We start from the raw sequence: 13,802 nt of genomic DNA, 5'->3' as shown, positions 1-13,802 counted from the left end.
TGATGGACGCATCAGTAGATTTGAGGTGGCTGAGGAAATATGTGAGTGAGGTTGGATATGGTTTGGTAGAAACTCCTAAACTAAAATACAAAGAGAAGAAGAGATGAATAAATCAGAACATCAAAGAATTATGCGACAATTGTGAAAGTTATGATATACATGTAATTGGAAGACCAGAGAAGAAAGAGAACAGAGCAGAGGAGATACTGAAACAATAATGGCCAAGGACTTTCCAGAATTAACGACAGAGATCAAACCATAGATCCAGGAAGTTGAAAGGACACCAAGGAGGATAAATACTATAAAAAAAAAAAAAACACACCTAGATATATCATGTTCAGACTGAACAAAGCCAAAGTTAAAAAGACAATCTTGAAAGGAGCCAGAGGGAAAAAACACATTATCCATAGAAGAACAAAGATGAGACTTAGGGTGGACTTCTCAACCGAAACTAAGCAGGTGAGAGGAGAATGCAGTGACATGTTTATAATGTTAAAAAGAAAAACAATCAGCACAGAATTCCATATCTAGTGAAATTGCCCTTCAAGCATGAAGGAAAATTAAAGATCTTTTTTCAGATGAACAAAACCCAAGGGAATTCCTTGCCAGCAGACATGCTCTGCAGGGAATGTTGAGAGAATTGCTTCAGCCGAAAGGAAAATGATGTCAGTCAGAAACCTGGATCCATTTAAAGAAAAATGAGTTTGGAGAAAAAAATAAATGAAGATAAAATGAAAATATTGATTTCTTATTGTTAATCCATCTTTAATATAACTACTCTTAGTTAAAAATAATGATAATGGGGTGAGCTTTTCACCTAGTGGTTAAAATGCCCATTAAGATGCCTATATCCTATATTGAGTGATGGGTTTGACACCTGGCTCCAGCATCTCCTAACTCTGACTCCCTGTTGACATGAACACATGGAGGCAGCAGTGATGGCTCAAATAATTAGGTTCCTGCCACCCACATGGGAGACCTATTTTGAGTTTCCTGTTCCTGGATTGTGCCCAACCCAGCTCTGGCCACTGGGGGCATTTGGGGGAGTGAATAGCAGTGGATAGCAGCCATCACTCATTCTCTCTCTCTCTCTCTCCCATAAATAAAAATAGAAATAAAATAATAATAGTAAGAATGTTGGGTTAATTAAAGCATATGGGTAAATGAAATAAGGCATAATTATAAAATACTCAGTTTTTAAAAAGTAGAAAGCGAAAAATGGGAAAGAAAGAAAAATGCAAGCAATAGGAAAGAGTAAGAAACATTGTCCAATTACTCTATCAATAGCACTTTGGATATAAATGCTCTAATTGCATCAGTTAAAAGAGCAAGATTGTCAGACTGGTTAAAATAACCAGAAGATAATCCCACTTAAAATATAACATCAAGATAGACTTAAAATAATGACGCCAACACTTTTCAAAAGAAAGCGCAAGTGCCTGTATTAATTTCAGACAAATCCATCTTCAAAACAAAATTATCAAGGATCTAAGTCTCCAAGAGGATATAACATCTTAAGCATATGTGTGCTGAAGAAGAACGCATCAACATACATGAATTAAAAACCCATATAACCGAAAGCATAAATAGAAAAATCCATTATTATATTGAAGGCCTCAACATCCCCCTGTCAGTGATCAATAGATCAAGCAAGCAGAATTTCAGAAAGGATATTGATGGCATGAACAGCACCATCAATCAATTTGACCTAATTGACATTAATAAAATAATCTACCAAACAACAGTAGAATACACAATTCATCTCAAGCTCACAGGAAACAATCACCCAGAGAGACTACTTCTGGACCATAAAACACTTCTTAACAAATTTAAAAGAACAATAATCACACAAAGTATGCCCTGAGATTACAACAGAATTATACTAGAAATTATTTTTAAATATTTATTTGAAGGGCAGAGCAACAGAGAGATGGAGGGAGGAAGGGAACGAGGGGTGGGGGGAGAGGGAAAGTTCTTCCACCCCCTGATTCATGCTCCAAAATGCCTCAACAGCCAGGACTAGGCCAAGACAAAGCCAAGAGCCAGGAACTCCATCCTGGTCTCCCATATGGCTGGCAGAGGCCCAAGAACTTCAGCTCTCCTCCACTGCGTTCCCAGTCACATTAGCAGGAAGCTCGATTGGAAACAAAGTAGCTGTGATTCCAACCTGTACTCCAATATGGCAGTGACGTCCCAAGTCATGGCTTAAGCTGCTGTGCCACAATGCTGGCCCCTATATTAGATATTAATGCAGAAACATGTCTGGAAAACCCCAAAATGTTTGAAAATTTAACACTTTCTAAATAACACAGAGTTCAAAGAAGTCTTAGGAGGAATCACAAAATTTCTATTTAGTTTTAAATGAAATAAAATATGTTATCCAAATGTATGGGATGCACTCTTAGAATGTCTTAGAGTGACATTTATAGTACTAAGTACATTAAAATTTCTACCTTAGAGCACTCAATAAAGAGAAATTTAGTTAAGCAAGCATAAGAACAGAATTAATAAAATTTAGAATAGAAATCATGAAGTTCAAAACTGTAGAGAAAACCAGTAAAACCAAAAGCTGATTCACTGACACAATGAAGAAATTTATAAATGTATTAGGCTGACTATCCAAGAAAAAAAGAGAAGGCACAGGTCATCACTGTCAAAACAGGTGTGGAGATGATGATCTCATTTGAACATATTATACGTGTAGGTGGATTTGGCCTTCTTATAACTTTTTCTCCTTAAAGGAGACTGCAAACAGAAAAAATTGTGCTTTCCAACCTTTTTTGCCATTGTACTTATAAAATATTGGGTGAGGGACCATCATGGTGGTGCAGCAGGTTAAGCCACAGTTGTGATGCTGGTCTCCCATGTTGGAGTGCCAGTTTGTGTCCCAGCTGCTCTGCTTCTGATCCAGCTTCCTACTAATGTGCCTGGGAGGCATCAGAATATGTCCCAAGTAACTTTGGTCCCTGCCACCCACATGGGAGACCCAGATGGAGTTCTGGCTTCAATCTGGCCCAGTCCTGTCTATCGCAGCATTTTAGGGAGTAAACCAGATCTCTCTCTCTCTCTCTCTCTCTCTCTCTCTCCTCTCTCTCTCTGTCACTCTACCTTTTGAATAAATAAATATTTTAATTAGATGGATGACATTAATAAATGGATGGATGGATGGATGGATGGATAAAAATGGATGAATCATTGATTGATGGATGGCACATATCACTTGAAACAGGTACATGAGACTACAAATGGAGAATACTGCTGGGGAGTCACTTGCCGAGATGTTCTAGCCACCCCATTCCTTCTGTTCTGCCTTGAAGGGTGAGAGTGGCAACATCTGCACCATCCTGGCTCCTTCATGTACATATACATGAAAAGTATTTGTCTTATAAAATTAATAGTATTCACACGTATTCCTAGTGCATCAGGCAGAACATCAAAAGGCAGAAAGAAAGGCCCAGTTCTACCTCCCACGCCCACACCCCTTCTCCCAGTACTGCAGAGACTTCCTCCTCTGCCTCTGGTTCATCTGGGTAGAAAAGATGAGACTTACAGCTTGAAAGGAGAGTTGACCAAAATGTGTCCATCGGAGATCTGTCAGCTCAGGCTGGGTGGGCAGAAACTCAGGCTCTGAGCTTTTCCAGATGGGTTTTCCAGCTGGGGAGCAGCTTCTGACATTCATTCTTGTGCCACGGGACTCTTGGCTGACTACTCCCTGAGCAAGGCAGCCTGAGACAGTAGCATTGAAGGAGTCACTTGATTAACAACAGAGGCTTGGACACTTAGGGTCCTCTCTCCTGTTCAGCATGAGTCTGGGAACAGAAAGAGCGAGAGGACTGCTCCTTTCTCTCGAGGTGTTTACCACAGTGGCATGTGTGTTTATGGTCAAAATATTGTTCATCAGCACTGGAGCAGCCGAGACAGGATGAGCCCTGGACATAGAGTAGTGAACAGGCCAGATGGGGCCCCGGCCTCCTGGGACTTAGAGTCTGATGTGTGAAACACAGGTCAGTGCAGCAGGCACATTTCTGTTGACACAGAATTCCAGATTTTTCATGGAGAGATTAGAAAATTCCAGAATGAGAATGAAAAGAATTTTCGTGGTTGATAGCCATTCAACTGGACGACTTTGATTTCTAAGAATTCTGAAAAAGCTCTATAACTTATAAAATAAGTTCATTTGTTGCTGTGCGTTTTCAGTCGAGCCTTTTTGGTCCTTGTGTCACCAAATCTGAGGCCTGTAAACGGTCAGCCTGTGCCCCGCGAGGGAAGAGCTCACTGGACCCCGCTGGTCCGGAAAGGAATGCATTTGGTCTAAGAGAGGCTTTCAGCTCCTCACGTGCCAGAATCCTGCTTTGGTTTTCCCAGTGGGATTCTTTTTTTACACATTTTATTGAATTAGAGTATACATACCAAGAAATGCACATAAATGTACAGATAAATGAGTTTTGGGCCTCTTATCACAAGATTATTGAACCTGAAACAAGTAGAAGAGTCTACCAGAAGCAACGATCTAGCATCAGCTTTAAACCCAGGCCTGAAACAAACTGCCATTTACGCCGATTTACTTCATTAATTCATTTGCTCAGTAAGTGTATGGATCATCTTCTTTGTGCCAGCTGCTGGCATCCAAAGACAAATATGGCCTGGTCCCTGATTCAAGGTGTCCAACAGTTAAGATTTCTGTGTAAGTTATCTTCAAAAAGTTCATGGAAATACATATTGTGAAAAACAATGTGGATTTAAAACACTTTTGCACTAAAATAAATTTACCTTTTAATTTGACTTTCCATGAACTTTTTTTTTTTAAGATTTATTTATTAACTGAAAGAGTTACACAGAGAGATGAGAGGTAGAGAGAGAGAGAGAGAGGTCTTCCATCTGATGGCTCACTTCCTAATTGGCCACTACGGCTGAAGTTGCGCCGATCCAAAGCCAGGAGCCAGGAGCTTCTTCTGGTGCAGGGGCCCAAGGACTTGGGCCATCTTCTACTGCTTTCCCAGGCCTTAGCAGAGAGCTGGATTGGAAGTGGAGCAGCCAGGTCTATGAACCGGCGCCCATATGGGATGCCAGCGCTTCAGGCCAGGGCGTTAACCCGCTGCGCCACAGCACCGGCCCCGAGCCTGGGAGTATTGAGAAAGGCTTCTGGAGGCAATAGCATCCCAGCTGGGTCTATGGGAAGGAATCGGCCAGGGGAAAGGGGAAGGGCAGGGAGGCTTTCCAGGGAGCAACAGTGTGTGAAAAGATACACACATGTGAAAGAACACCCTCTGACTGGGAAACATTGGATTCCTTTTTTTTTAAGATTTTATTTTTATTTATTTTGAGAGGTAGAGTTACAGACAGTGAGAGAGAGAGACAGAGAGAAAGGTCTTCCATCAGCTGGTTCACTCCCCAAATGGCTGCAACAGCCGAAGCTGGGCCAATCCAAAGCCAAGAGCTTCTTCCTGGTCTCCCACATGAGTGCAGGGGCCCAAGCACTTGGGCCATCTTCTGCTGCTTTCCCAGGCCATAGCAGAGAGCTGGATCAGAAGAGGAGCAGCTGAGACTAGAACTGGTACCCATATAGGATGCTGTTGCTGCAGGCGGAAGATTAACCCTCTGCGCCACAGCTGTCTCCAAAACAATGGACTTCATATGTAGAAAAGACAGGGACAGAGAGAAGGGTAGGGAACTAGAACTATTGGCCGACAATGCTGCTAAGATAGATTGGGACCAGGAAGTTGTAGCTGCTTAAGGAACCAGTCCCCTATTATGTTATGAATGAGAGATTTTTGTCTTCTAAAATAGAAACTCAAATATAGCAGAATATAGGTAACGTTGTGCGAAGCTATGAAATCTACTATTTCTGTAGCCATTTAGTGCCCACACACATGCCAAAACCTATCCTGCATCTCTCATCAAAATACTTTACCTACAAGATGACCTGGATAGACGAAGAACCAGCATAGTTAGGTGAATGCTGGGCATTAATGCCAAATGTGGTAAATTAGCCCAATCCAAGAACAGCAGTCAGCACTGTATAACTGTAGACTGATAGCATTGCTACAGAAAACTGTGCTCTTGTATTGTCAGTCTGTCATTTGACCCAAGAGGACGGCAGACCCCCAAACCAAGGTGTCATTTCTCTGAGCATCCCCGGCCAGATGGTTGAGTCCAAGGGTCAGAGGCTCCAGGGCCTAGAGGGCTGCTCCTCCAGCCTCCCCTCTCTCCAGAACCCAGTGCATCCAGGTCTTTCTCCCCAGGGCAAGGTGGTAGGTGGGACTCAGTGGTACAGAGGATAAGGAGAAGCTGCTCCTTGAATAAAAGTGTTCACTGCATTAAGTCCAGAGTGAATAAAAGACCTTCAGTAGTGAGCAGCAAAGCCCCAGAGCTAACAATGACTGTTGTGGTGTGCAGCAGGAAGCCCCAGAGGGGGGACGTTGACCCAGTTCCTGACAGCTTATTCCACCGCCACCTGGCACTTCTCTCCCTCACGGAGTTTGGGCAGGTGGCAGCTTCTGCAGTGTTAGCCCAAGAGGCGCCATCGCTCTTGGCTCTGCAGCCTCCCTACTCCAAGTGCTGAAGAGCTGACCTCCACCGGCAACTCAATGACAACAAGCCGGAGACATCAATAAAACCCATTATAAATAAGAGCACCCTTTAACGCAGGCGTGTGGCTCAGAGAATTAATTCCTCCCACCCCCTCCCAGGCAGCCTTGGTGAAATTAAAGTGGGGATTGACATTCTCACGAATTTCCCATTTCCTGCAGTGTTTATCAGGAATCTAGGTCATGGCAGCTCTGATCATTCCCATCCCGAGCAGAACACATCATAGAAGGGCAAAACCCGAAGTTTGCACAGCCCCCTCTTTTTTCTTTCTTCTCTGCCCCCTGCAGAAGAGAAGGTGTCACAGTGACAATCATGCTGACACTCTCGGCTCCAGTGACTTCAGTACCTAGGCCAGGGCTTGTATCTGAACTAAAGTGGTGGTCACACTGGCTGTCAGCTGTCATCCCAAGTGGATGGTCAGCCACCTGGTTTCCCTGAGCAAAGCAGCAGGTGACCCTATGCCGCGGTAACCCCTGGACCCATTGTTCACAAGTAACTCATCCTCTCCTTTTTCTCTAGTCAGAGCATTTCCCCAATGAATGACTCTAAAATTAGTAAGAAGTCTTCCTTGATACCAACATTCATTATCTCAAAACAGTTTTTCTAAATTTATAAAATTACAGAATATAACATTTTTTTGGAAAAATAATCCTAGGAAGAGATAATGACCTATGAATCCCAGCATCTCAACATAATTATTTTCATTTCACATATTTGCTTCTGGTCTCTGTCCACAGGTAGGCATTGAGTATAATTGTGATCACAATGCACATGGTATTCATGTCACCTGCTTTCTTTGACTTACTATAAGTTCTTAATAATTGTCATACTAAATAGCTGCCCAATTATATTTCTATTGGTTGCCAATTTGTGACTTCTTCAATATCCAAAGGAAAGAAAGGTATTTAGTTTCTCATAATTTTCCTACAGATAAAAATGTATCATGCGATGGCCTAGGTACTTGCTTTTGAATTTTTTTAGCAATAACCCTAGGAGTGAGATGCCTGGTTCTTGAGATTTTCTTTTTGAAGGATGATACCAGTGTGTGGTACTACTAGTAGCAAGGCCATGCCCATTTTACTTGTGAATTCAATGACTCAAGAGGAGTGCGCATGTCCCACTTCAGAGTGCCTACATTCAGTTCCCGGTTGCAGCTCCTCCACTCCAGCTGCCTGCCAGTGCAGACCCTGGCTGGCAACAGTGATGGCTCACATCACTGGGTTTCTGCCACTCACATGGGCGACTTGAATGAGTTCTGACTCCTGACTTCACCCCAGGTCCCATCCCTGGCTGCTGCAGACATTTGAGGAATGAATCATGGATAGATGCTCGCACGCTCTCTCTCTCTCTTTTTTTCTCTCTCTCTCCCCCATCCCTGTTTCTCTCTCTCTCTCTCTTCCTCCCTCTCTCCCTCCCAAATACATTAAATATTAAAATATTTTAAAACAAAATATTTTTAATGATCCAAGCAATATGTTTTTGGAAACAGAGGCCAACTTTGATGGAAAATTGGGTGAGCCTCCTTATCACATTATGATCTACACTGGGCAGGCCTAATTGGAGGCATAAGGAAGAGAGGAGAGGGAATTTTTGCAGAGTAGCTGCCGGCCCATGACTCAGCATTCTGTCCTTCACCCGTTGCTATTTCTGGCAGGGTGAGGAGACTGTCTGAATGGGAGACACTGGAAGGTCCAGCCTCAAAACAGAAGCTGCTCCCGCTTAATGAGGAGACAGTTGGAGGTCAGATAGACACAGGCTAACTCTATGAGAGAGCCAGAAATAACTCAGTGTGGGCTGCTTTGGAAGAAGCATCCAGCTAGCACCGGAAAGGAGTCTTTAATCCGTCAAAAATCTGCAGGCATTGATCTCCTCTCTTTGCCTTCCATCGTCTTTCTGGGGCACACTTGCTGTGAGTCACTGGCCAAAGACAAATCTTCTGACAGATATTGAAGCAGAGAGTGGTGTGGGGAGATCGGGCTACCTAAGGAAGAAAGCTTCATGGGAAATTATTGACTAGTGAAGTGCCCAGGTTGCAGCAGGGGAGAGGGGCGCTCAGCACAGAGGAGGCAGGTGTGCCAGAACACACGTGTTCAAGCAAGGCTGAGGCCTGACCAGGAGCCAGCGAGGGTGTGGAGATGTGCTGATGAGTCTCCTCTTCGGGAATATCCCTGCTGACTGCCCAGACAGGTAGAATGACCATTGTGCCCAACCTTGGGACAGCAGTTACAATCTAAGAAGTGTGTTTTAAAACACATGTGAGACGTGACACTGAGTGCCTAAGGCAAGGCATCAGCTGTGATGAGATGCAAGCCCCCTGGGGCCTACGTACTCACCAGATGCTCAGGGATTCTGTCCCTAGAGCCAATGCGTTGCCCTGATACCACACAGTCTCCGCTGTATAAAATCTGCATTTGGGGTAGCCTTTACTCCACAGCAGTTCAAAATCAAAGGAGAGGCATGGAGATGGTGGGTTCCCCGGGAGCCTCGTTACCTGCGTTGCAGGGAGTTCACACCCCCAGGGACTTCTTTCTCTATGGGGTGGTAGAAGGTAAAGCAGCACTCAATGCTGCTGACTGGCAGGGCCTTGCCGTCTTTCGTGGTCTCCCTGGAAGGCAGATGCTGAGGAAGGGAGAACAGCAGAGCTCTGGGGCTCTGTGGTCTCAGACAACTCACTGACCCTCCCTAAGCCTTGCCCTTAGATGTAATCCTTGCTGCACAGACTGGCGTGAGAATTGAATGAGATGGCTCACGCAGACCTCAGTGCAGAGAAGGGATGACGTTGTGAGCCTCGGAAGGCATGCTCCTGCTTCCCGTCAGCCTCCTCGCGCCCCCCCCACCCCGGTCTGTTTCACATCCAATCAGCAGCCATTGTAACTGCCGAAAGGATTGTGCCAGTTTTTCTTATCGTGATTTTTTTTTTTTCGAATCTCTCCTAGGAGGTGCTTGAACTTGCTTTCTCCATCTTGTATGACTCCAACTGCCAACTGAACTTCATTGCTCCTGACAAGCATGAGGTAAGGGTCTCTGCGGAGTTAATTTGGGAGAGAATGTTATGTCTTCTCCAGAAAAGGGAGAAGGAAGAATATTGGCAAGATGAAATTTCATTTGAAAAAAAGCCTGTCTGAGAAAATCATGAACAAAGAGCCATCTTGTTGATTTGTCACAGAATCAAAATCTCTTAGAAAAACTGTTACAACAGGTTCCGTTTCTTAATAGCTTAAAGATCATTTTCAAGAAAAAAAGCTGGCCGGCGCCGCGGCTCACTAGGCTAATCCTCTGCCTTGCGGCACCGGCACACCGTGTTCTAGTCCCGGTCCGGGCGCCGGATTCTGTCCCGGTTGCCCCTTTTCCAGGCCAGCTGTCTGCTGTGGCCCGGGAGTGCAGTGAAAGATGGCCCAAGTGCTTGGGCCCTGCACCCCATGGGAGACCAAGAGAAGCACCTGGCTCCTGCCTTCGGATCAGCGCAGTGCGCCAGCCGCGGCAGCCATTGGAGGTTGACCCAACGGCAAAGGAAGACCTTTCTCTCTGTCTCTCTCTCACTGTCCACTCTGCCTGTCAACAAAAAAAAAAAAAAAAAAGGAAAAGAAAAAAAGCTGTGTAAATGCCCCAGGCCCAGCAAAGGTGTCATCGCTATCCCAGCTGAAAAGATGGTCCTGGCTGGAGCTTTGGTTTGCATTGAATATTTAATTTCCAGATAAACTAGTTCTCTATATCTCAAAACATCTGATGAAGAGGTTTTCTACCAGATTCCTCAAAGCTATTTTATACAGTTTGGGGCTGTGTCTGCTGGTGGGATTCTATTTTCTTGATGCTTTCATTGCCTTTTGACATCTTGTGATAAGTGTAATTTGTTTCTCTTTCTGAAGCATGCAGTCAGCTGCATTTAAAATATTTAGCATACATCTAGGAAAATGAATTTGTAAGATCAAGTACCCGTTATGGTTGATTTAACTTTTTCTCTTGTAAACTAGAGCCCAGCATCGTGCTTGAGACTTTGTATTTTTAGATAATACCACTCGAATTTTTGTTTTGCATGCAGTTGCATAAACAGCTTTTAGAAAGAAAGGGAACATTTTAACAGAATCTGACTTTTGTTTCCAATTTCCCCTAGGAGATTTAGCTCATTTAGAAGTTATTCAGTACTATCTGGTTTTCACTGGTTTGAAGCTTTTGAATAAAATTGTACATCCCAAAGAAAGAGAAAAGATTAGATACAAATCCTGCATTTAGAATGGTCCTGAAGTATAATTCAGTGTCATTTGACATTTAATTTGCATAAGGGTAAGACTCTGTCTTCATCGTTCTCAAAATAGATGCCGATTCTACTGTTCTGTTTTTAAATGAAATTGCGGTTATGCACAGGCCACCAAGTTCAAGATGTATAGAGCTGTACAGAAAACTACATAAAACAGTGGAAACTTTAGTGTTACTTAAATCAATTCAAGGCTGTTTTTTCAGTGTGCACTAAGTCCAGATAGGAATGCATGCTGTGGGACTGCCACATTTGTACCACTTCTTGTTGATACAATATGGGGGAAAACACCAGACACTTGTGAATACATTTGACTTCTTCAGATCACTTTTGTATCTGTCACCTCATTCTATTTTCATCACTGTCCCCTAAAATAGAAAGTTAGTTTTATACTCTCCCATGAAGGGGAGAGAGACTTCCCAAAACTGTATGCGTCAGTGATATAAAGGATAACAGAAGTTGCAAGGAACCCAGCTTGCTCTCTGCTGAGCACCACTAAATGCTGTGTGTATTTCACCTTTCTTGGTTTTTACTTATCTCTAAAAGAAACAAAATAGTATTATCCCCATTTTATAAACAAGAGACCTGAGGCACCAGACCTGGCTGTTGCAGCCATTTGGGAAATAAACCATTGAAATGAAGAGCGCGCTCTCTCTTTCATTTCTGATGCTCCACCTTTCAAATAAATAATTCTTTTTAAAAAAAGAGTACCCAGTAATTTTGACCATCAGGAAGTAGGCAGCAGAGGGCTACTTCCTGACTCTGCTGAGAAGCTCCAAGGCACAGCTGGTTGCCTTTGGCTCCAGAGTGGGAAGTGGCTGTCATGGTGCAGACTTCCTAGATGCACGGGACAGGCAGAGACTAGCTCATTAGAACAGGGACCACCACTGGAGTCAGGAAAGAAGCAAGTGTGGCCTAACTTTGGGTCCAGAAGTGTTGGGACATATCCCATCATACCTTTAAGTCAGACTCCCTGGTGGGATGTTAGACAGATTGCTGGAGTGGTGCAGAATTCGAGTCTTCCATTCTTGCATGGAAGAGCATAGGCACTGGAGTCAGGTGGTCTAGGTGCAGATCCCACCCATTCCACCACCACTGAGTCACCAGTAAGTAACTTCTCTGTGCCTCCGTTCTCTCCTCTGTGAAACAGAGATGATGAGAGAAGTGCCAAGTGCACAGAAATGCTGTGAATATGCCAGAACATGGTAGGCAAAGCCCTTAGGCCACAGCCTTGCACATAGTAAGTATTCACTAAATGGTAGTTATTTTTACAGCTGCTGTCACTGCCATCAGTAATGATCCCTGTCGCCCCCTTCTCCTGCCAGTACTGTATCTGGACGGATGGGTTGAATGCACTGCTTGGGAAGGACATGATGAGCGACCTGACGCGGAATGACCTGGACACCCTGCTCAGCATGGAAATCAAGCTCCGCCTCCTGGACCTGGAAAACATTCAGATCCCCGACGCACCCCCGCCCATCCCCAAGGAGCCCAGCAACTACGACTTTGTCTATGACTGTAACTGAAGTGGTGGGGCCTGGCCACGCCCCCCTCCAAAACTGGAAAATCTAGCTAACAGGAGAGAGGAATGAAAACACGCCCACGCCTAGGAATCCTCTTTTGGAAAAGGGAAGCTCTAGGTCAACACTTCTCGCAGCCTCCTCTCTGGCCCCAGCATTTTGTGGCCCCTGCCTGGTGTCTTGCTCACCTCCCTGACTCTGTCTCTAGATTCCACTGCTTTAGATCACCTCCCGTTGCTGCAGTCCAGTGGTGGGACAAGAGCAAAAGTCACCACCAGTAAGAGAGCAAAAGGGCCCTTCTAGCCAAACCCCCTCTTCCTTCATGGAGTAGGAAAACCAGCAGCCCCAGACTGCCCCCAGACTTGTCCTGCACACCAAGGGCAGGTGCACAGGAGGCAGCCTAGCTGCTCGATGAGAAGACAAACCAAACACCACATCCTCCATCTCCTTCTCTCTAAGGTCAACTCACACTACCAGTTCCATTAGAATTGAGAACTGCTTTCAAAACTCTCTCCTCCATCCCGACTTTGACCTTGTCCTGGTCCTTTTGGCCCCAAGAGCAGCAGCAACAGCAGCAGCAGCAGCAGCAGCCTCATCATAGTCCTCGCCAGCACTGGCTCTCCCAGACAGCCCACAGGACAAGGGCCCACGCTAACCTCGCGTCTGCACTGTGACCGTGACCAACCTTCCCTCTGCACTAGCTAGTCTTGGGTTTCCTCTCCCTGCCCCAGCCCAGACCTGCCTTCTTCATTTCCACACACGCTCCTAGCCTCTTAGCTGAAAGCACAAATGGTGAAATCAGTAGTTATGCTCCATCTCTAATAGACTAAATCTAAAAGCCTCTCCGTCAGGCATTGCTCTCTGAGGGTTTGGTGTGACCTTCTCCTGAAGGGTCCTGGTGCAACACAGGTCCGCAGGATGGTCCAGACATCCAAGTTTACATCATTGTAATTATTACAGGTATTTACGTTCTGCAAGGGTTTGGGGTTCAGTTTGTTTTTTGTTTGTTGTTTTTCTTTTTCCTTTTGTTTTTGTACAAAAGAGTCTAACATTTTTTGCCAAACAGATATATATTTAATGAAAAGAAGAGATACATAAATGTGTGTACTTTTCAATTTTTTTTAATTATTTTAATCCCAAACATCTTCCTAAGAATAACATTCCCTTAAACATGCTGTGGAATAAACTTAATTGTGATGACTTGGGGTGCTGGTGCTTTGATTTGGTAACTTGAGTTCTTGCTAGCCAATCATCAGTATCACCCGGGAGCTTGTTAGAAATGCAAAATATGAGACCCCCGCCCTTTCAAACCTACTGCAAGTGGTTCAGTGCACATTAGTTTCAGAAACATTGGTCTAGGGGACTCTGAGCATCAGTCAAGAGCTTCGCTTCCTAGAAGACCATGTCTCATTGAGAAAAATGACCCCGCTATGTGGAAGTAT

General features: G+C 44.4%; 1 protein-coding gene across 15 annotated transcripts in view; it reads left to right on the top strand.

The window, feature by feature from the left end:
- Positions 1–13,560, top strand: part of ELMO1 (engulfment and cell motility 1) — a 574,098-nt gene extending 560,538 nt beyond the window's left edge. For 8 of the 15 annotated variants that reach the window (XM_089316113.1, XM_089316114.1, XM_089316109.1 and 5 more), the window contains 2 exons: positions 9,525–9,602; positions 12,115–13,560. In XM_089316113.1, coding sequence (XP_089172239.1) covers positions 9,525–9,602; positions 12,115–12,366 — 330 coding nt within the window. In that variant the 3' untranslated portion in view covers positions 12,367–13,560. The remainder of the gene's footprint in view (positions 1–9,524; positions 9,603–12,114) is intronic. The other 7 variants (XM_070059729.2, XM_002713762.6, XM_008261649.5 and 4 more) reach the window with 1 other exon arrangement.
- The last annotated feature ends 242 nt before the right edge of the window (positions 13,561–13,802 follow it).

The sequence above is a fragment of the Oryctolagus cuniculus genome, chromosome 16, assembly GCF_051225735.1.
Source record: "Oryctolagus cuniculus isolate XC-2025 breed Fujian yellow rabbit chromosome 16, ASM5122573v1, whole genome shotgun sequence".
Taxonomy (NCBI): Eukaryota; Metazoa; Chordata; class Mammalia; order Lagomorpha; family Leporidae; genus Oryctolagus; species Oryctolagus cuniculus.
This window is presented reverse-complemented; position numbering and strand designations above follow the sequence as displayed.